Source organism: Gopherus flavomarginatus, chromosome 20, assembly GCF_025201925.1.
Source record: "Gopherus flavomarginatus isolate rGopFla2 chromosome 20, rGopFla2.mat.asm, whole genome shotgun sequence".
Taxonomy (NCBI): domain Eukaryota; kingdom Metazoa; phylum Chordata; order Testudines; family Testudinidae; genus Gopherus; species Gopherus flavomarginatus.
Window position 1 is genome coordinate 2769434 of NC_066636.1, and position 21507 is coordinate 2790940.

Consider the following 21507-nt stretch of genomic DNA (forward strand, 5'->3'; position numbering starts at 1 on the left):
TATTTGCTGTTTGTGGGTAATAAACGTAATTGAATTGAGCTCCGCAGTGGGAGACAGAATGGCTCTGAGCTGGCGGGGAGGGGCAGGCTGGGAGCCAGGACTCCTGGGTTCTGTCCCTGGCTCTGGGAGGAGAGTGGGGTCTAGTGGTTAAAGCAGGGGGATGGGAGCCAGGTCTCCTGCATTCTATCCCCAGCTTTGGGACAGGAGTGGGGCCTTGTGGTGCAAGCTGGGTGTCAGGACTCCTGGGTTCCCTTTGAGGCTCATTGTGTGACCTGCAGCAATTGCTTCCCTTCTCTGTGCCTCAGTTTCCTCAATTCTAAAAGGAAGGGAGGTCCTGCCTGGTGTCTGAGCCCGCCCAGATGCCAGGAGCTGCCAGGAGGCTGAAGCCATGTGCTGAGACCCATTTCTCACCTGGGCCAGACAAATGGTCAGGGCCGAAACGTGGGGCTGGGAAGCTGAACACACATCATGGCTATTATGGGAACAAAACCTTGTGAAACTGCTGCACAGAGCTGGGGCTAGAACCCAGGAGTCCTGGCCCTCAGCTCACCTGCCTCCTCTAACCACTAGCCCCCACTCCCCTCCCATTTCCCAGTGCTGTTGTGTACCCTGCGGATGGGGGTCTGTTTTCCCAAGAGGGTTGGGTTCCTGTTGGGGATCTCAGGGGCCCAGCCCGCCGCCAGGCTCGGTGTAACAGACGCACTGGGGAGAGCTCAGAGTTATTGGGGTGGTTAAGCTAGAAAAGGAAGTGGCGGCGCTTCCATGAATTTCTTCACCAAGGGACTTACCAAGAACATGTCGGCGAAACAAGACTTCTTACTTCTCCTTAGCTCTAACTGCTAGACTCCACCCCATTCCCAAAGCTGGGGAATGAACCAGGTGTCCTGACTCCCAACCCTCGCCTGCGCTAACCCACTAGACCCTGCTCCCCTCCCAAAGCCAGGCTAGAACCCAGGAGTCCTGCCCCCGACCCCACTATGGGTAACTGACTTCCCCTTAGGGCAGGACAGCTGATTACCCTGCCTCCTTCATTAGCCCTGTTGCCATGGTAACAAATGTTATTAACGGTCACAAAATCACCGAACTCCTTTACTAAATCCAGCCACAGAACTGGACTCTCTGACCCACTTCAGCTGCTGGGATGGACGTGGGGGCTAGGAGCCAGGACTCCTGGGTTCTCTCCCTGGCTCTGGGAGGGGAATGGGGGCTAGTGGTTAGAGAAGGGGGGATGAGAGCCAGGCCTTGTGGCTTCTATCCCGCCCCAGGAGGGGAGAGGAAAGGAGTGGGGTCTAGGACCTGGGACTTCTGGGTCCTATCCCTGACCCTGGGAAGGGAGTGGGGTCTAGGAGCCAGGACTCCTGGGTTCTACTGCTGTCTCTTCTACAGACTTTGCGTGTGACCTTGGCAGATCACAGCATCGCTCTGTGTCTGACAAAGTGGGTATTCACCCACGAAAGCTCATGCTCCAATACGTGTTAGTCTTTAAGGTGCCACAGGACTCATTGTTGCTTTTCACAGATCCAGACTAACACGGCTACCCCTCTGATACTCAGCATCACTGTGCCTCGGTTTCCCCACCCATAAAGCAGGGAGCATACTCCTGCCTGTTTCTACTGGGGGGCTGGTTTTCGCTGTGTCTGAGCAGCGCCCTGCAGAGGGGCCCTGATCTCAGCTGGGGCAGGGTTTGTCTCTGGCCCAGTGGGACCACAGGGCCCAATCCTGTTGGCAGGACTACCGTAATACCCCTACTAAACAGGACAGCTAAAATCTTCCAGCCTGCATCCTCCTGGGAAATATTCGTCCCTCAACAGGGTGCAGATGTTGCCCCTCTTGAGGATCCCCTGCCCACTCCTCATGTGCATCAGGAGGGGGCTTAGGAGGAGCAATTAAACCCCAGGTAATTAGCACACCCCCCCCCATGTAGGCAGAGCTAGAGCAGAACAGTCAATATGCTCGCCTGACAGTCAGCCCCTGGGTGGTGGTGGAGGCTCTCCCCTGGCAGTCAGGGTTGGCCCCCATGCCCCGGGAGTGGTTGCTGTACTGCAGTGGGGGGCTGCTCCTTGAGGGGCCGGACTCGGGGGGCTGGAGGGGACAATGGGGGTCTCCCTCAGCCCCTGGGTGGTGGTGGGGGCTCTCCCCTGGCAGTCAGGGCTGGCCCCCATGCCCCGGGAGGGGTCGCTGTACTGCAGTGGGGGGCTGCTCCTTGAGGGGCCGGACTCGGGGGGCTGGAGGGGACAATGGGAGTCTCCCCCAGCCCCTGGGTGGTGGTGGGGGCTCCCCCCTGACAGTCAGGGCCGGCCCCCAATGCCTTGGGGGGCGCTGTACTGCAGTGGAGGAGGGGCTGCTCCTTGAGGGGCCGGACTGGGGGGGCTGGAGGGGACAATGGGGGTCTCCCCCAGCCCCTGGGTGGTGGTGGGGGCTCTCCCCTGGCAGTCTGGGCCGGCCCCCAATGCCTTGGGGGGGCGCTGTACTGCAGTGGGGGAGGGGCTGCTCCTTGAGGGGCCGGACTGGGGGGGCTGGAGGGGACAATGGGGGTCTCCCCCAGCCCCTGTGACGCTGGGGCTGGCGATGGGGGGGAGGGGCTGCGGGGGGATCCCAGGTGCGGGGAGCTCCCCTGGCCCCGCCCCCCAGCAGTGCTGCAGTAACAAAGGACGCCTCATCAATCAGCGCCCCCTCCCACACCTGGCTGTTCCCCTCTCCCATTGGCCCACTCCTCGGGCTTTATTTGCGTGCCTGGCCCCGCCCCTCCCGCTCCTGGCCCCTGATTGGTCGCTCCCCCTCGATCGCTGTTAACATTCCATCCATCCCCCCAGCACACGTCACCGCCCTCCCCCCCCCGCTGCCCCCTCCCCCGCGCAGCCCCGATCTGACGCGCCGGGGGTCGCTCCGTCCGCCCGTCCCGTCCAGTCCCGTCCAGTCCCGTCCCGCCGCATCCCCGGGGCCGGAGCCGGAGCCGGAGCCGCGATGAGCGGGGCCGCCTGGCCGGGCTGGCTGCTCTGCAGGCTGGGGCTGCTCCTGCTCTGCCGAGGTACCGCAGTGCCTGGCCCGGGGGGGTTGGGGGGGTGTGGCCCCCTGCCGGAGGGGCTGAGCCCGCGGGGTGCGGGTGGGGGGGTGTACACACCTCGAGGTGTGCCCCTGGGTGCACAATTTGCTCCGAGTGTGAAACACGAGGATGCACCATTTGATCTGCGTGTGTGTGAGAGAGAGGCACTAGGATGCACAATTTGGCGTGCGCCTCTGGGGTGCACAATTTGCTCTCTGTGTGTCCCAGGCACAGGGACCCACAATTTTCTCTCTTAGCCTGCATTTATCCAAGGGGGGTGCACAGGTTGATCTGGGTTTGCAAATGGGATACACAATCTGATGTTTGTGTGTGTGTGTGTCCCTGCTGCCTCCTGCTGGAGAGGATGGGCCCTGCTCAGTGTGTGTGCGCACCTCTGGAATGCACAATTTTTATTTCTGGGTGTATGTATCATCTCTAGAATAGTGTGTGTGTGTGTGTGTGTACCTTTGGGATGCACAATTTGATGTGTGTGTGTTTCATTGGAATACACAGTTTAACACTGAGACACAAATTTGATCTCTCTGTGTTTTGCCACTGGAATAATGATATTTTATCTCCATGTCCATTTATATCTCCAGTAGACACAATTTGTGTGTGTGTGTGTGTGTGTTCACGCTACCAGAATATTGACTAATTATCTATCACTATGCATATGTACCTCTGGAGTAGGCAGTTTGCATCTATTACCATCTATCACTGGCATACGCAATTTGTGTGTGTGAGTCTACACTGCTGAAATACAATTGTATAGTGCTTGTGTTTCTCTGAAATAATCGTATTTTCTCCTCTGTGTGTGTGTCTCTGGAATACAGAATCCCCCCCTCTCTCTGTACCGCTTAGAATACAAACTATTTCCTCTGCGAGTGTGTGGACACACATGTACCGCGTGTGGGAGTGGGTGGCTGTGCCGTGGGGGCGACGAGGAGGCAGCCCTCTAGCTGTGGAAGGGGACGGAAAGGGATGTGTGGCTCGGGTGATGGATAGAAGGAGAGAATGATATGGGAAGAGAGAGACACACATGGACCCTGGTGTATGGCCAAGAAAGAAAAGGAAGGATATGTAGAGATGTTAGATCCATAGATAGAGACGTGGGTGGAGATGGGTGGATAGGTGGGGGTGTGAGCATAGAAAGCTGGATGGGTGGATAGATAGATAGGGGTCTTGAGGGAATGGGTGGATGGGTAGATTAAGGGCTGTGGGGAGGATGGGTAGAGAGGTGCGTATGGGGTTAGATGGATGGATAGATGGGTGGATAGAGGGGGGGTATGGGGTTAGATAGATGGAGGGGGGATGAATGCATAGGAGGTGGGGAATGGATGGCTAGAAGGCTGTGGTGGGATGGATGGATAGAGAGGTGCATATTGGGATAGATGGGGAGTGGATGGATAGAGGGGTGGGGGATAGATGGATGGATAGAGGGCTGTGGGGGGGATGGGTGGATAGAGCGGTGCATATGGGGTTAGATAGATGGAGGGGGGATGGATGGAGGGGAGATGGAGGGATAGATGGATAGAAGGCTGCGGGGGTGAGTGGATAGAGAGGTGCGTATGGGGATAGATGGATGGGGGAATGGATGGATGGATAGAGGGGTGGGGGATGGGTAGATAGAGGGCTGTGGGGGGATGGGTAGAGAGGTGCGCATGGGGTTAGATGGGGGATAGAGGGTTGGGGGATGGGTAGAGAGGTGCATACGGGGTTAGATGGATGGGGGATAAAGGGGTGGGGGATGGGTAGAGAGGTGCGTACAGGGTTAGATGGATGGATAGAGGGGTGGGGGATGGGTAGAGAGGTGTGTACGATGTTAGATGGATGGGGCATAGGGGGATGGAGAGGTGCGTACGGGGTTAGATGGATGGGAGGATAGAGGGGCGGGGGGATAGAGAGGTGCGTACGGGGTTAGATAGATGGGGGATAGAGGGTTGGGGGATGGGAGGATAGAGGGGTGGGGGATGGGTAGAGAGGTGTGTACGGGGTTAGATGGATGGGGGATCGAGGGATAGAGGGATGGGGGGTGGGTAGAGAGGTGTGTATGGGGTTAGATGGGGGGATAGAGGGTTGGGGGATGGGAGGATAGAGGGGTGGGGGATGGGTAGAGAGGTGTGTACGGGGTTAGATAGATGGGGGATAGAGGGATAGAGGGATGGGGGGTGGGTAGAGAGGTGTGTATGGGGTTAGATGGATGGGGGGATAGAGGGTTGGGGGATGGGAGGATAGAGGGGTGGGGGATGGGTAGAGAGGTGCGTACGGGGTTAGATAGATGGGGGATAGAGGGATGGTGGGATAGAGGGATGGGGGGTGGGTTGAGAGGTGTGTACGGGGTTAGATGGATGGGGGGATAGAGGGTTGGGGGATGGGAGGATAGAGGGGTGGGGGATGGGTAGAGAGGTGTGTATGGGGTTAGATGGATGGGGGATAGAGGGGGGGATAGAGAGGTGCGTACGGGGTTAGATAGATGGGGGATAGAGGGTTGGGGGATGGGGGGATAGAGGAGTGGGAGATGGGTAGAGAGGTGTGTACGGGGTTAGATGGATGGGGGATAGAGGGTTGAGGGATGGGGGGATAGAGGGGTGGGATGGGTAGAGAGGTGCGTACGGGGTTAGATAGATGGGGCGTAGGGGGATGGAGAGGTGCGTACGGGGTTAGATGGATGGGAGGATAGAGAGGTGCGTACGGGGTTAGATAGATGGGGGATAGAGGGTTGGGGGATGGGGGATAGAGGGTGGGGGATGGGTAGAGAGGTGTGTACGGGGTTAGATGGATGGGGCGTAGGGGGATGGAGAGGTGCGTACGGGGTTAGATGGATGGGAGGATAGAGAGGTGCGTACGGGGTTAGATAGATGGGGGATAGAGGGTTGGGGGATGGGGGGATAGAGGGTGGGGGATGGGTAGAGAGGTGTGTACGGGGTTAGATGGATGGGGCGTAGGGGGATGGAGAGGTGCGTACGGGGTTAGATGGATGTGAGGATAGAGAGGTGCGTACGGGGTTAGCTAGCTGGAGGGTGCGGGGTGGATGCAGGCGCAGACCCGCCAGGTTACTCTCTGTGGCCACGCTGAGTTCATTTCCTCTGCTCCTGTCTGCCCTGGTACCCGGGGACTCGGCAGCCGCGGGAAGCCTGGCTGAGCCCCTGGGGACTCGGCTGTCCAGGTTTGTAGGGTCCCTGCGACGTGGCTCTGAGCCCGGCCAGCCCCAGCGCGGCAGCACCTCACTGGGCTGTAGAAACCGCAGAGGATCCAGGCCGATAGTGGCATTTAATTCCTCCATCCAGAAGAGGAGGGGACGGTGTTACGTGGGGCTGAGGTCACACAGGGGATGTTAATAACAAGCACATTGTGGGATTGGAAGCGCCAGGATCTGTGGGACTGACATGCTGGCAATGGGATTTGCGGGGCGCCTGTAGCTCGTGTGGGTATGTTGATATTATGAGTGTTGGAAGGATGGGGTTGGTATTGGTCAGTTAGTGGATAGGGGTTAGGGGGGCGTCGGTTGGCGGGATAGGGGTTGGGATGGTCGGCTGGCAAGATTGGGGTTGGTTGGCAGGATGGGGGTCGGGGGACTCGGTTGGCGGGATGGGGGCCAGGGGGATGGGTTGGTTGGATGGGAATTGGTTGGCGGGATGCGAGTCAGTTGGCAGGATGGGGGTTGTCCAGGGGGGTTGGCTGGATGGGGGTCAAGGGGTCAGTTGGCGGGATGGGGGCCCAGGGGATTGGTTGGCTGGATGGGAGACAGTTGGCAGAGTGGGGGTCAGGGGGTCGGTTGGTGGGATGGGGGGTCAGTTGGCAGGATGGGGGTTGGGAGGGTCTATTGGTGGGCTGGGTGGGGGCTTGGGGATCGGTTGGCGGAATGGGGGTCGGGGAGATGGGTTAGCTGGATGGGAGTCAGTTGGCGGGGTGGGGGTCATCCAGGGTTGGCTGGATGGGGGTCAGGGGGTCGGTTGGCTGGGTGGGGGTCAGGGGGATGGGTTGGCAGGATGGGGGTCAGTGGAGCTGACTCTGTTTTGGTGATTGAGGTTCTTGCATCGGTGGCATTACGGGGTTGGTAGGTGGCATTACTGGGTCCGGGGGCTGAGGTTCTTGGGGTCAGAGCACTGGCATGCTTGGGGTCGGTGGGGTCCGATGGCGTGATTAGGTTGGTGGGATTGGCTGGCGTTATTGAGGTCGATGAGTTGAGGTGATTGGACCGGTGACGTTGGCGTTCTGTGGTTGGGGAAATGCCATGACTGGGGTCGGTGGGCCGAGCTGACTGGGGTCGGTGGGCTCCGTTGGCACGATTGGGGTCAGCGGCGTTGCCGTGACTGGGGTTGATGTAACTGGGTTGGTGGTTTTGCTGTTGGAAGGGTGGACCAGTGGTTTGGCTTCCGGCGTGACATACGGGCTCCCACGGCTGAGATCTCTGCTCCATCGCAGATTGCTGGGTGACTTGGCCAGTCACTTAGTGTCTCTGTGCCTCAATTTCCCAGCTGTCAAACAGGGTTATTGCTGCGTCCCTGGGCGCCAGGGGTCCTGGAGAGCAGACCGGCGCATGGGATAAAACCCGCCCGCTGCAATGTCCTGGAGCGATGCCCTCGGCACCGGTTTGCTCACGGGAGCTCTGGGGGTCGGTGTTCTCGGTATCGGGCTGGTTACAATTAATAATGAAACTCGCGGCTCAAAGGGGACGGGGAATGCTCGGTATCTGCCCTGGCCTCGGCGTAACGAACTCAAACGTGCAGCGTCTCCTAGGGGCCGTTGTGCCAGCCGGGGGGTCTCTGGTTGGTGCAGCAACTCCGGACATCATGGCGGTCTCAGATCTGACTCAATCCTATGACTGAGTCTTGGGGCAGCGCCAGGCAGGGGCAGGACACCCTGTGCTGGGGGGGCTTTGCCCGTCCTGCCCCTTGGGAGAGCAGGGAGCCACTGGAGGGCAGCCAAATCCCGGCGCTTGGCACCATGTCCCGCCCCTTTCTGCCCAGAGCCCGGTGCTGACGGCGCATCGGGAATCCTTTAAAACAACAGCCTTTGAGGATCGGGTCAATACTGGATCTTTCTGACCGACTTTGTGTTACCATTGCACTACAAGTGCCTGTTGTCACCACTGCGCCAGGCACTGTACAGACTCAGGACAAAAAAATAACCCAGTGCCTGTCCCAGACGGCGCCCAGTGGGAGTGTACCACAAGAGACAACAGGCGGATTCAGGAGTGTTGCCGTCGTACGATCAGTGGAATGGGGTTGACTACAATCGGTGCAATGTTGGTCCTCTGCCCCCTCCCCCGCCCAGAGATGTTGTGTCTGACAGCAGTAAAAAGGCTAGGCAGTGTGTTTGCACATTTGTGTGTGTCTGTGTGCGGTTGAGGGTGTGTGGTGTTCGTGGATGTCTGAGTTCAGGAGAAGGTGTGTGGTTTTGTGTCTGTGTTTGTGTGTGTCACACTGCTTGTGAGAATGTGTGTGATGTGTTATGAGACTGTGTGTAAGTCTGTGTGTTGGTGAGATTGTATGTGGTTGTGTGTATGCAGTTGTGTGTGTCAGTGTATGTTTGTTAGAATGACTCTCTTTTATGAGGTACATGTGTTTGTGAGACAGTACATGTTTGTATGAACACACACTGGGTGGTGTCGTGTGTGTGAGTGTACTGGTGTGGTTGTGTTGTGATTGTGCATTTATGTGCATGAGAGTGTTTGTGGACAGGGTGTATGTGTGCGTGCCCATTTCTGTATGGGTTTGCATGTGTCTCTTGGTGGGTGTGTGTCTGCATGTTGTTGTGTGTTAGTGATAGAGGAACATACTAACAGGTACTAAATGCTGGTGTAGAAGAGAAATCAGGGTAGATTTCAATGCATGTCTAACTATCCATCCCCATCCACCACCTGCATCTATCTATCCATCCATCCCCTCTATCTATCTATCTATCCCCAGCCACCCCCTCTATCTATCTATCTATCTATCTATCTATCTATCTATCTATCTATCTATCTATCTATCCCCAGCCACCCCCTCTATCTATCTATCTATCTATCTATCTATCTATCTATCCCCAGCCACCCCCTCTATCTATCTATCTATCTATCTATCTATCTATCTATCTATCCCCAGCCACCCCCTCTATCTATCTATCTATCTATCTATCTATCTATCTATCTATCCCCAGCCACCCCCTCTATCTATCTATCTATCTATCTATCTATCTATCCCCAGCCACCCCCTCTATCTATCTATCCCCAGCCACCCCCTCTATCTATCTATCCCCAGCCACCCCCTCTATCTATCTATCTATCTATCTATCCCCAGCCACCCCCTCTATCTATCTATCTATCTATCCCCAGCCACCCCCTCACCTCTTCAGTCCCGTAGCTGAAGCTCCCCAGGCCCCACATGCTCCCCAAGGGGGTTCGACCCCTTCCCCATCTGCGCGCCAGGGCAGTTGGGGCTCTGGGCACAGTGGGGAAGGGGCAGCAGACCTGATGGGACGGGGAGCCCCGCTCTCTAGGTGCCCATTGCCCCTCGAATTGATGGACCCGCAAACCAGTTCATTGACTTCTCCTCTGTGAAGTCCCACGGGGCAGTCGGCCTCGTCCCCTGGTGGGCAGATAGATAAATGGGTGGGGGGGGGAGAACCAGAGCGGATGGAGGGAGGGAGGTGATGGATGAAGAGAGGGGAAACGGTTAGACAGGACCAGGGAGGGTGGATGGCTCCAGACAATGGCGAGGGAGCCAGAAGGGGGGAATAGGTAAAGGAGAGGTGGACAGCGAGATAAAGAGCGGGTGGATGAATAGCTGGATCTCTTGGGGGGCAGAGCTGGGGGATCCCCTGCCGAATGGTTGTGGGGAGGGGAGGGGCCAGGACGGAGACCCTGGTTATGGTAGGGTCACTCGGAAGGGCAGCGCTGTTGTGGTTTCTCTCAGAACCCCTGGGGCTGTGCATGCTGGTTTGTTATTGTAGGGTCGCCCCTCCACCCCCCCACTTCCCACCAATCCCCTGAAATGAACCTGAATTGGCTGGACTGAGCTGCGGGGGGGCGGGGGGGCGTGTGAAATAGACAAATCTTCCCCCATTAGGAGTTTGGCAGTGACAAAGCAGCTCTGCCTCTTTCCCTCTTCCTTTGCCAGGCTGGGAGTCGATCTGAGAGCAAGGACTCCTGGGTTCTCTCCCCAGCTCCAGAAGGGGAGTGGTGTCTAGTAGTTAGAGTGGGGGAGGGGCTGGGAGCCAGGACTCCTGGGTTCTCTCCCCAGCCCTGGGAGGGGAGTGGGGTCTAGTGGTCAGAGCAGGGGGAGCTGGGAGCCAGGACTCCTGGGTTCTCGGGGAGGGGAGTGGGGTCTAGTGCAGGGGTGGGCAAACACTTTGGCTTGAGGGCCACATCGGGTTTTGGAAATTGTATGGAGGGCTAGTTTGGGGAGGCTGTGCCTCCCCAAACAGCCAGGCATGGCCCAGCCCCTGCCCCCTATTTCCCCCCACCCCTGCTTCTAGGCCCCTCACAGCCTCCCCTGGGACCCCTGCTCCATCTCACTCCCCCCCACTGCCTGTCCCCTGACCAGCCCCGGAACACCCACCCCTGACTGCCCCCTGCCACCCTCTCCAACCTCCCTCCTTTCTGACTGCCCCTTCCTAGGACCCCTGCACCCATTCAACCCCCCATTCCCCGCCCTCTGGCCACCCCAACCCCTATCCACACCCCTGCCCCCAACCACCACCCTGAACTCCCCTGCCCTCTATCCAACCCCCCCTGCTGTCTGTCCCCTGACTGCCCCTGGAACTCCTGCCCGAACTGCCCCCTGCCACCCCATCCAATCCCCCTCCTTCCTGACTGCCCCCCTGCCGCCCCATCCAACCCCCACACCTTCCTGACAGCCCCCTGCCCCGACTGCCCCCTGCCACCCCATCCAACCCACCCCTCCTTCCTGACTGCCCCCTGCCCTGACTGTCCCCTGCCACCCCATCCAACCCCCCCTCCTTCGTGATTGCCCCCTGCCGCCCCATCCAACCCCCCCCTCCTTCCTGACTGCCCCCTGGGACTCCTGCACCCATTCAACCCTTCTGTTCCCCTCCACACCCCGAATTCCCCTGCCCTCTATCCAACCCCGCTCCCTGCCCCCTCACTGCGCTGCCTGGAGCACGTGCTGCCCCAGGGGCTCACAGCCCCTCCGCCCAGAGCCTTGCACTGGTGGTGGGGTGAGCTGAGGCTGCAGGGGTGGGGGACCAGCAGGGAGGGCCCGGGGGCTAGTGTCCCTGGCTGGGAGCTCAGGGGCCGGGCAGGAGGGTCCCGTGGGCCACAGTTTGCAGGGCTGCCCAGAGTGGGAGGCAAAGTGAGGCAATTTGCCCCGGGCCGTGCAGGGGCTCTCACTAGAATATAGTATTCTATAGTATTGCAACTTTCTTTTTATGGAAGGGGCCCCCGAATTGCCCTAAATCCTCTGGGCGGCCCTGACAGTTTTCCCATCTCTGAACTAGTGGTTAGAGTGTGGGACGGCTGGGAGCCAGGACTCCTGGGTTCTAGCTCTGGGAGGGGAGTGGGGCCTAGTGGGATGGGGGGGGAGGGCTGCGAGCCATGACGTCTGGGTTCTAGCTCTGGGAGGGAAGTGGGGCCTAGTGGGATGGGGGGGAGGGCTGAGAGCCAGGACTCCTGGGTTCTAGCTCTGGGAGGGGAGTGGGGCCTAGTGGGATTGAGTGGGGGAGGGCTGGGAGCCATGACGCCTGGGTTCTAGCTCTGGGAGGGAAGTGGGGCCTAGTGGGATGGGGAGGGGAGGGCTGGGAGCCATGACGCCTGGGTTCTAGCTCTGGGAGGGAAGTGGGGCCTAGTGGGATTGAGTGGGGGAGGGCTGGGAGCCAGGACTCCTGGGTTCTCTCCCCAGCAGCAGGGACACACACACTGTTCATTGTCGCTGGGATTGCTGCGCCAGGCAGGCGCTTTCACGCTGGGCCATAAGGTCCCCTTGGCTGGCCCCTGTAGTGATGGGATTCAATGCAGAGGGACCCCCCCACACACACACCCAGAAATGGGGAGGGGGCAGGGGAAGTGAACCGAGAGGGAGCTTCTGCCAGGGCCTTGGGCTTCCCTGTTCTCAGGCCAGCTGCCTCTGGAAAGGGCAGGGTGGGGGCGGGGAGGATGACAACTCAGCATCAAAACAAAGGAGCTGAGGACAATGGTCTAGAGAGAGATTGGAGAGACAGAGAGCGAGCGAGTGATTAACGCTGCAGCCTGCGTCCATCCCTCCCCGCAGAGCTGCCCTCTGTCTGCAGATCTATCCCCGGACATCCCCTCTACCTACCTATCCCCATCCACCCCCTCTACCTACCTATCCATCCCTTCCCCCCAGAGCTGCCCTCTGTCTGCAGATCTATCCCCAGACATCCCATCTACCTATCTATCCATCCCCATCCACCCCCTTTACCTATCTACCTATCCCCATCCACCCCCTCTATCTATCTATCCATCCCCATCCACCCCCTCTACCTATCCCCATCCACCCCCTCTATCTATCTATCCATCCCTTCCCCCACAGAGCTGCCCTCTGTCTGCAGATCTATCCCCGGACGTCCCATCTATCCATCCCCATCCACCCCATCCACCCCCTCTACCTATCCCCATCCACCCCCTCTACCTATCCCCATCCACCCCCTCTACCTATCTATCTATCCCCATCCACCCCTTCTATCTATCTATCTACCTGTCCCCATCCACCCCCTCTATCTATCTACCTGTCCCCATCCACCCCCTCTATCTATCTACCTGTCCCCATCCACCCCCTCTACCTATCCCCATCCACCCCCTCTACCTATCTATCTATCCCCATCCACCCCTTCTATCTATCTATCTACCTATCCCCATCCACCCCCTCTATCTATCTATCCATCCCCATCCACCCCCTCTACCTATCTATCCATCCCCATCCACCCCCTCTACCTATCCCCATCCACCCCCTCTACCTATCTACCTGTCCCCATCCACCCCCTCTACCTATCTATCTATCTATCTATCCCTTCCCCCACAGAGCTGCCCTCTGTCTGCAGAGCTATCCCCGGACGTCCCATCTATCCACCTATCCATCCCCATCCACCCCCTCTACCTATCTATCCATCCCCATCCACCCCCTCTACCTATCTACCTATCCCCATCCACCCCTTCTATCTACCTATCTATCTATCCCCATCCACTCCTTCTATCTATCTATCCATCCCTTTCCCCACAGAGCTGCCCTCTATCTGGAGATCTATCCCCAGACGTCCCAGCTATCCATCCCCAGCCACCCCCTCTATCTATCTATCTATCTGTCTATCTCATACAGTACTGACCTGTCTGCTTCAACTCTTCATCACAGCTCAATATACAGGAGTTGTTTCAAGACGTGACTCCACCTGGAGCAGCTGAGTTCACTAAAATTGTCTGGTTCCATCTCCCGTGGTTGGGGAAGAAAGCGTAAAGATGTGATTTTTTTCTCCCCCAGGGTCCAGGAACCCAGCAGGCAAATAAAGACCTCAAATTTATGACTCTTTAAAATCTTGTGATTTGAGGCCAGTGTTGTGATTTGGGTGCAGTCTCGGGATTTGGGGGGATTGTTATGATTTCGGCTCCATCTCCTGATTTTGACGGTGAATTCGTTATTTTGCGGGACAGTCTCCTGCTGTCAGTGATGCTCATACGATTTAGCAGGACAGTTGGGGAGTTCTGAGGCGAGCCGGTGATTTTGACGGTAAACGTGTGATTTTTGCGGGGCAGTCGCTGGGGTTGGACGGTGGTCTGGTGATTTGGGGGGGCACGGTCTCGCGGTTGTGAGGGCCCGGTCATGATTTATGGCAGCAGGTTTCTGATTCTCAAGGCCATGTCCTGTCTTTGGGGGCAATCCTGCAACGGGGAAGGCAGTATTCTGGTTTTTATGGTAATGTCCCAGTCGGGGGGCAGTCTTGCACGTTTTGAAGAAGATCTCATGATTTGGCACAGCAAGCTCACAATTTTGAAGATAAACAGCCTCGTTCTAGGCATCATGGGGCTGACGGCAACAATATGATTTTGTGGGGGGCAAACGTGATTTAGAGGAGGCTGTCTCATGAGTTGGGGGGCCCCAGCTCTCAGCGTGTCGCTGTGGGGGGCGGGGAGTCACCAGGGCCAAGACACACAGGCTGAGACACCGACATGACACCCCGTCTGAGCAAGCGATTCAGAAAGAGCTTATTGATTTTGAAAAGGCCACCAGCACGGGAAGCCGCGAAGGAGGGGACTGCAGCCCCGCCAGCTCCTATCAGCGTCTCCCTGCTTTGGGGGAAGATGGCAATTTCCTCTCCCCCCCGCCCCCAACGCTCCTTTGCACCCAATTCCAGCATTGGATCCCCACCCTCCTCCCCAGCCCCACTCAACTGGGATCCCACCGCAGCATGGCAGGGACTGAAGAATCTGGAGCAGGGGGACCTGGAGAGAAGCTAGTGAGAGAGGAGGGATGGGAGGGGAAACTGAGGCTCACAGGCATGACCCCCTTGTTCTCCTCTCCCCCCCAAATGGGGAACGCAAAGCTGGGCAGGTGAGAAGTGTATGGGTGTGAGCGAGGGGATGGGAAGGATCTGTCAGGCAGCTCGGGGGAGGGGATGGGTGGATGAATACATAGGTACCTTCTCTCGCGGGCCCTGCCCATCGTCCGCAGACCCCCCCTCTCGCTATTGAAATCCGGCCCTGGCGCCGGTGCAGGCAGAGGGTGACTCGGGACTAACATCAGAACTCGCCCCCTGAAAGTGCCCCAAGGAGAAGTGGGAAACCTACTGGCCCAATCACTGCCTCAGTTTCCCCCAGGGGTGAGGAGGGTAGTGCGTGGCCCTGAGCTGGCTTCTGGTTTCAGGGAGGCAGAGAGCTGACTGCCTCCCCCACTTCTGTGCCAGACTGAGAGTGGGGGGCGGGTGGGGTGGCATTTAAATGGGGTTACCCTGCCCTAGGGAAGTGTGTGTCTGTCTGTCTGTCCTGGAGGGACTGTGGGGTGTGTGCGTCTGAGCGATCAGGTACGGGGGTGCAGTATGTAACACAGGGCAGCAGGGACCCCCCCCCCACGCCCTCCCCCCCCCACACACCCGGAGCTGGCTAAGGACGCCCCGAGGATCATTATTACACACACTGTCTCCAGTTTTATTTGCTGCATTTTCTTCCCAGCTCGAGGCCTTGGCTCAGATCACTGCACGGCCCCCAGCGGGGAGAGAACCCAGGAGTCCGGGCTCCCAGCCCCCACTCCTGCATTTAGACTCGGTGTGAATCCTGGCCAGGCTCCATGAATCACCTGAATTAGCCTGGGACTGGTGGGGGGAGGGGTGTTATTAGTCATGCAGCGAGAGCCACTTTAACCCCCCCCCCCCATAGGAGCTGGGCTTGCGGCGGCGGGAGTGAGGGGCACCGGCAGAGCGGGGGGAGCCCAGAGCTGGGGTGGGGGGACAGGGAGCTGGCAGAGCTGCGGGGGCAGGCGGGGGGGGCAGGCTGGGGTGGGGGGGCTGGCGAGGGGGCTGGGGTGAGTGGGCAGGGGGCTGGCAGGGGCTGGGGAGGGGGGGAAGGCAAGGCGAGGGGGCTGGCGGGGAGGGGGCTGGCAGAGCTGCAGGGGCTGGCGGGGGGGGCAGGCGGGGGTGGGGGGGCTGGCGAGGGGGCGGGCTCTGCGGCGGGCGATGATCGAGCTCTGTCTGTGCCCGTCTCCCCGCGTCACCTTGTCGCTGGCTCTGAATGTAAAGTGACCGTCCGCCCCCCCCCCCGCTCCTGTCCGCCCCCCCAGCCGCTTCGCCAGGCAGCCCCCCCCCCGCGTGCCCCTCACTCCCGACCGGCAGCCCCCAGCTCGCCCGCCCCGCCCGCCGCACCCCGTGTCCGGCCGGGTCACCGGGGGGGGGCTCCTCCCCGGCAGCCACGGACCGGCCCCGCCCCCGTCCGGGCCAGTAGCCGCCCCCCCCCCCCGCGTCACCCCATGGGCCCGGCCGCCCCCCCGAGTCACGTCCCCGCTCAGCCGGGGGGACACACGTGGCTGCGGGTCAGGATCAGCCTGAGGGAGCCGGGAGGGTCCCCGTGATCCCAGCCCTGCCCCTCCACCCTTTCCTGTGCCCCCCTATCCCAGCCCTGCCCCCCAGCCCCGCCTGTGCCCCCCCATCCTGACCCACAGCACCCCGTGATCCCAGCCCTGCCCCTCCACCCTTTCCTGTGCCCCCACTGCTCCCAGGCCTCCCGATCCCAGCCCTGCCCCTCCACCTTTTCCTGTGCCTCCCACTGCTCCCAGCCCCCCCATCCCAGCCCTGCCCCTCAGCCCCGCCTGTGCCCCCCATCCTGACCCACAACACCCCGTGATCCCAGCCCTGCCCCTCCACCCTTGCCTGTGCTCCCACTGCTCCCAGGACCCCCGATCCCAGCCCTGCCCCTCAGCCCCGCCTGTGCCCCCCATCCTGACCCACAGCACCCCGTGATCCCAGCTCTGCCCCTCCACCCTTGCCTGTGCGCCCCACTACCCCCAGCCCCGTCCGTGCCCCGCACTCCTGACCCACAGCCCCCGTGATCTCAGCCCTGCCTCCCAGCCCTGCCGGTAACGCCCACTCCCTCCCAGCCCCCCTGATTCCAGCCCTGCCTGTGCCCACCACTTCCCTCAGCCCCCCGTGATCCCAGCTCTGGCCCCCCCAGCCCTGCCAGTGCCCCTCACTCCTGACCCACAGGACCCCATGATCCCCCCAGCTCTGCCGGTGCCCCCCACTCCTGACCTGCAGCCCCCCGTGATCTTAGCCCTGCCGGTGCCCCCCACTCCCGACCCGCAGCCCCCCGTGATCTCAGCCCTGCCGGTGTCCCTCACTCCTGACCCGCAGCCCCCCGTGTTCTCAGCCCTGCCGGTGCCCCCCACTCCCGACCCGCAGCCCCCCCGTGATCCCAGCCCTGCCAGTGCCCCTCACTCCCGACCCGCCGCCCCCCCGTGATCCCAGCCCTTGGCTCCTCTGAGATTGTTACATGGTATGGGGGGCGGGGAATGAAGGGTGAGATGCAGGTGTTGAAATGAGACAAGCCGCTGCCGAGGCTTGAGGGGCTCTTGGCCTGTGACTCCCTGTCCCGAGGGAGGGGCGGGGGGAGCATTCATCACCGAAATCCCCCTGGCATGGAACAAACCGCCCGGGGCTGGGATCAGAGCGGCCCCTGCGTAGGGGGCAGAGTCGTGTGAGCGCCTCCCGCTGGCCTCAGCTGAATTCACCTTCCAGGGGGTTCGAGCAACTCGGTTAGAATCCCCTGTCCCCAAAGTCAACGGCTGCTAAGGGGCGCTGTGCTGTATGAGTGGGGTGGGGGTCTCCCCCCGGCTGTTAGGGCCGGTCCCCATGCCCCAGGGCAGCGCTAGGGGGCGCTGTGCTGTGTGAGCGGGGTGGGAGCTCTGCCCTGGGCTGTCAGGGTTGGTTCCCATGCCCCAGGGCAGCGCTAGGGGGCGCTGTGCTGTGTGAGCGGGGTGGGGGTCTCCCCCCGGCTGTCAGGGCTGGTCCCCATGCCCCAGAGCGGCTCTAGGGGGCGCTGTGCTGTGTGAGTGGAGTGGGAGCTCTGCCCTGGGCTGTAGGGCTGATCCCCATGCCCCAGGGCGGCTCTAGGGGGCGCTGTGCTCCCAGGGGCCCTAGCATTTCCTCCAAGAGGCAGGGCTTGAATAGGGGGATCTGGGCCAAACCCCAGCTGGGGCGATTCCATTCGGTTTCCCTAAATCCGCCCTCGAGCTGAGATTTTCATTCACTTCCTATTTGAAATTGTACTGAATTGTTAATTAAACAGCCACTGTGCTCCACCCCAGAGGTAGTTGCATCTCAGCACCAGTTGAACCAGCCTCATGTGTTATGTGCAGCTATTACCCGGCTGCCCCACCCCAGAGGTGGCTGCATCTCAGCGCCGGGCACACCGTCCCCACGCATTGTCTCATCCATTCTCTCTTTCTGTCCTCAGGGCTCCTGGTGCGGAGCCTGGAGTACAATCAGCCGGCCGACAACTACACCGTGTGTCAAGGGGACGATGCCATTCTAAGGTGAGACCCTTCCCGAGCGGCCCCCACCCTGAGGGTGAGGCTGGGGGTCTCTGTCCCTGCTGACCCCTGCTGGAGGGTCCCCCATCCCACTCCCCGCAGCAGGGCGCCCCCTAATGCCACTCACCCCAGGAAGCCGTTGGCAGCCCCCGGCCTACTAATGTTTCATCCTTGCGCCGGGATCGTGTTCACACCAAACACAGGAGCCCTGCTAAGGCACTGCCACCTTCTCAACAGATCGGAGGAGAGGGGGGGATCATGCTGTCAAAAAGCCAGATTATGTACACCCCCCCAAACCCTGCTTCAGAGCAAGGGCTGGGCTGGCAGGGGGCTGCGGGTCAGGAGTGAGGGGCACTGGCAGAGCTGGGACTGGCGGGGGAGGCCGGGGCTGAGCTGGTGGGGGCTGCGGATCGGGAGTTAGGGGCACCAGCAGAGCTGGGATGCGCGGGAGGCTGGGGCTGGCCTAGCAGGGGGCTGCAGGTCGGGAGTGAGGGGCACCAGCAGAACTGGGATTGGGGGAGACCAGGGCTGGGCTGGCAGGGGGCTGCAGGTTAGGACTGAGGGGCACCGGCAGAGCTGAGATTGGGGGGAGGCCGAGGCTGAGCTGGCAGGGGCTGCAGATTGGGAGTGAGGGGCATCGGCAGAGCTGGGATTGGGGGGAGGCCGGGGCTGAGCTGGCCGGGGCTGCGGGTTGGGAGTGAGGGGCACCAGCAGAGCTGGGATGGTGGGGGAGGCTGGGGCTGAGCTGGCAGGGGGCTGCGGGTCAAGAGTGAGGGACAGCGGCAGGCCTGGGATGGGGGGGAGCCCAGGGCTGGGCTAGCAGGGTTCATCTGTGTGTTTTGATGGAGACCCTACAATAACAAACGTGCAACATTAGGGTTTGGATGAGAGACTCAGTGATGATAAATTGTGCTTGAGAGACCCTAACAATAACTGCCAAGAGACCCTATAGTAACAGACCACACGGGAGAGACTCGCCCGTAACAGCTGAGTGCTGCAGTGCCCAAACCAGGGCCCCTCGGCTAACAAAGCCGGGTGGGGGGTGGGTCCTTTGCAGAGCACCAGGAAGGGATGTGAAAAGTTGTGATCACTCCATGTATCCCCATCCACCCTCTCTGTCTAGCCCTGGCCACCCCCTCTAACTTTCTATCTGTCTCTCCCCAGACATCCCCTCTATCTGTCTATCTATCCCCATCCACCCCCCCTATATGTCTATCCCCCCACACCTCCTCTATCTATCTATCCTCATCCACCTCCTCTATCTATCCCCATCCACCCCCTCTATCTATTTATCTATCCCCCCCACCTCCTCTATCTATCTATCTATCCCCATCCACTTCCTCTATCTATCTATTCTCATCCACCTCCTCTATCTATCCCCACACCCCCTCTATCTATCTATCCCCATAGACCCCCTCTATCTATCTATCTATCTATCTATACCCATAGACCCCCTCTATCTATCCATCCCCATCCACCCCATCTATCTGTCTATCCCTCCCCAGACACCCCCTCTATCTACCTATCCCCATCCACCCCGTCTATCTATCTATCTATCTATCTATCTATCTATCTATCTATCTATCTATCCCCACATCTCCCGTGTCTCTTTCCCCACCCCCCACTCCCTCCTGCAATGCACCAGCCAGCCTGACTCATGCTCAGAGCTGACCTAGATCCGGCTCCCCCCACCCCCTCGCTGCAGCCCTCCCAGCCGCTCTGCTCTGCCCTGGGGCGATGGGGCTGGGCTGACCTAGATCCTGGGGGTAGGTGGGGTGGGGGACGGCTGGGAGGGGGGTGCGGTGGGTGCTGAAGGGGAAGGGGGAGCCCACACAGCCCCCCGTAGGGCCCCCCAACCCCATATTTCCTTTCCAACACCCCTGCCCCCCCTAAGCCAGGCTGGCTCCCCAGCCCCTAACATTGTCTGTGACCCTGCCCTCCACCCCCGACTGACTCTGAGCCGTCATGCCAGCTGTGAGCCACACACACCCAGCAGGGGGCGCTCCCAGAGCCCCGCCCCCTCCTCCTCCACACAGGTCTTGGAATGAGACCCCCACCCCTGGGGCATCGGTGCCAGCCGTGACCACTGGGGAGAGCCCCCACCCCGCCCCCTGCACCACAGCGCCCCCTAGCGCTGCCTGGGGGATCGAGACCAGCCCTGACTGCCAGGGGAGAGACCCCCACCCCGCCCCCTGCAGCACAGCGCCCCCTAGTGCCACCCTGGGGCATCAGGACCAGCCCTGACTGCCAGGGGAGAGACCCCCACCCCGCCCCCTGCACCACAGCGCCCCCTAGTGCCACCCTGGGGCATCGGGGCCAGCCCTGCCTGCCAGGGGAGAGACCCCCACCCTGCTCCCTGCAGCACAGCGCCCCCTAGTGCTTCCTGGGGGATCGGGGCCAGCCCTGACCGTCAGGGGAGAGCTCCACCTGGCTGCTGGGTGCTGGCGCCTGGATCCCCTGAGAGCTGGAATTATTTTGTGATTGTGGCACTAAAGGAGAGAAAACAGACCCCCAATTCAATCTCACTCGCTGATTGCGGGGTTCACAGACAGGATCTAGCAGGAATGGCAGGGGACTGCGGGTCAGGAGTGAGGGGCACCGGCAGAAGTCGGGGGGGGGGCAGGGCTGGGCTGGCAGGGGGCTGCGGGTCAGGAGTGAGGGGCACCGGCAGAAGTCGGGGGGGGGGCAGGGCTGGGCTGGCAGGGGGCTGCGGGTCAGGAGTGAGGGGCACCGGCAGAGCAGGCTTGTTTTGGGACATCCCCATACAGGCATTAAATTGACAGGCTGCTGCATATGCTGCGTCTTTCCAAGCTTTGCTAACCCAGCGAGCCCAGACCTGGGAGCTGATCCCGGTTTTTTGTGTGTATGTGGAGGGGGAATGAGCTGTAGAAGCTCCGACATCTCGCCTTCCTTGGGTCTGGACTCAAAACTGCTCCTGAGCTGAGAAGGGAACCCAGGAGTCCGGGCTGCCAGCCTCCCTGCTCCAACCACTAGGCCTCACTCCCCTCCCAGAGCCTGGGATAGAACCCAGGAGTCCTGGCTCCCAGCTCCAATAACTCTGTCAAGGTTCTTTATCTCAGCCAGGTGCTGAGATGCAGCCACCTCTGGGGGGGAGCTGGTTCACAGCCGCACCATAGCAGAGCTGAGAGGCAAAGGGGGATTCCGGCTCCTCCAGTCACCACGGGGGAGGTTTCCAGGAAGTAGAATGGAAGTGGCCTTTGGGCTGCGAACCAGGGTCATGGGACAGCGGTGAGCCAAAGGGGGCGATTACTGGCTTGGGTTCCCCCCAGCTCTGCCGGTGCCCCTCACTCCTGACCCGCAGCCCCCTGCCAGCTGAGCCATGGGCTCTCCGGTGCCCCTCACTCCTGACCTGCAGCCCCCTGCTAGTCCAGCCCTGGCCTCCTCCTCCCAGCTCTGCCCGTGCCCCTCACTCCTGACCGCAGCCCCCTGCCACCCCAGCCGTGGGCTCCCCGGTGCCCTTCACTCCCAACCTCA

General features: G+C 60.5%; 1 protein-coding gene across 1 annotated transcript in view; it reads left to right on the plus strand.

Moving 5' to 3' along the window:
• The first annotated feature begins 2947 nt into the window (after positions 1 to 2947).
• Positions 2948 to 21507, plus strand: part of IGLON5 (IgLON family member 5) — a 28310-nt gene continuing 9750 nt past the window's right edge. The window contains exons 1-2 of the mRNA XM_050930769.1: positions 2948 to 3028; positions 17937 to 18015. Of these exons, the coding sequence (XP_050786726.1) occupies positions 2965 to 3028; positions 17937 to 18015 (143 nt within the window). The 5' untranslated portion in view covers positions 2948 to 2964. The remainder of the gene's footprint in view (positions 3029 to 17936; positions 18016 to 21507) is intronic.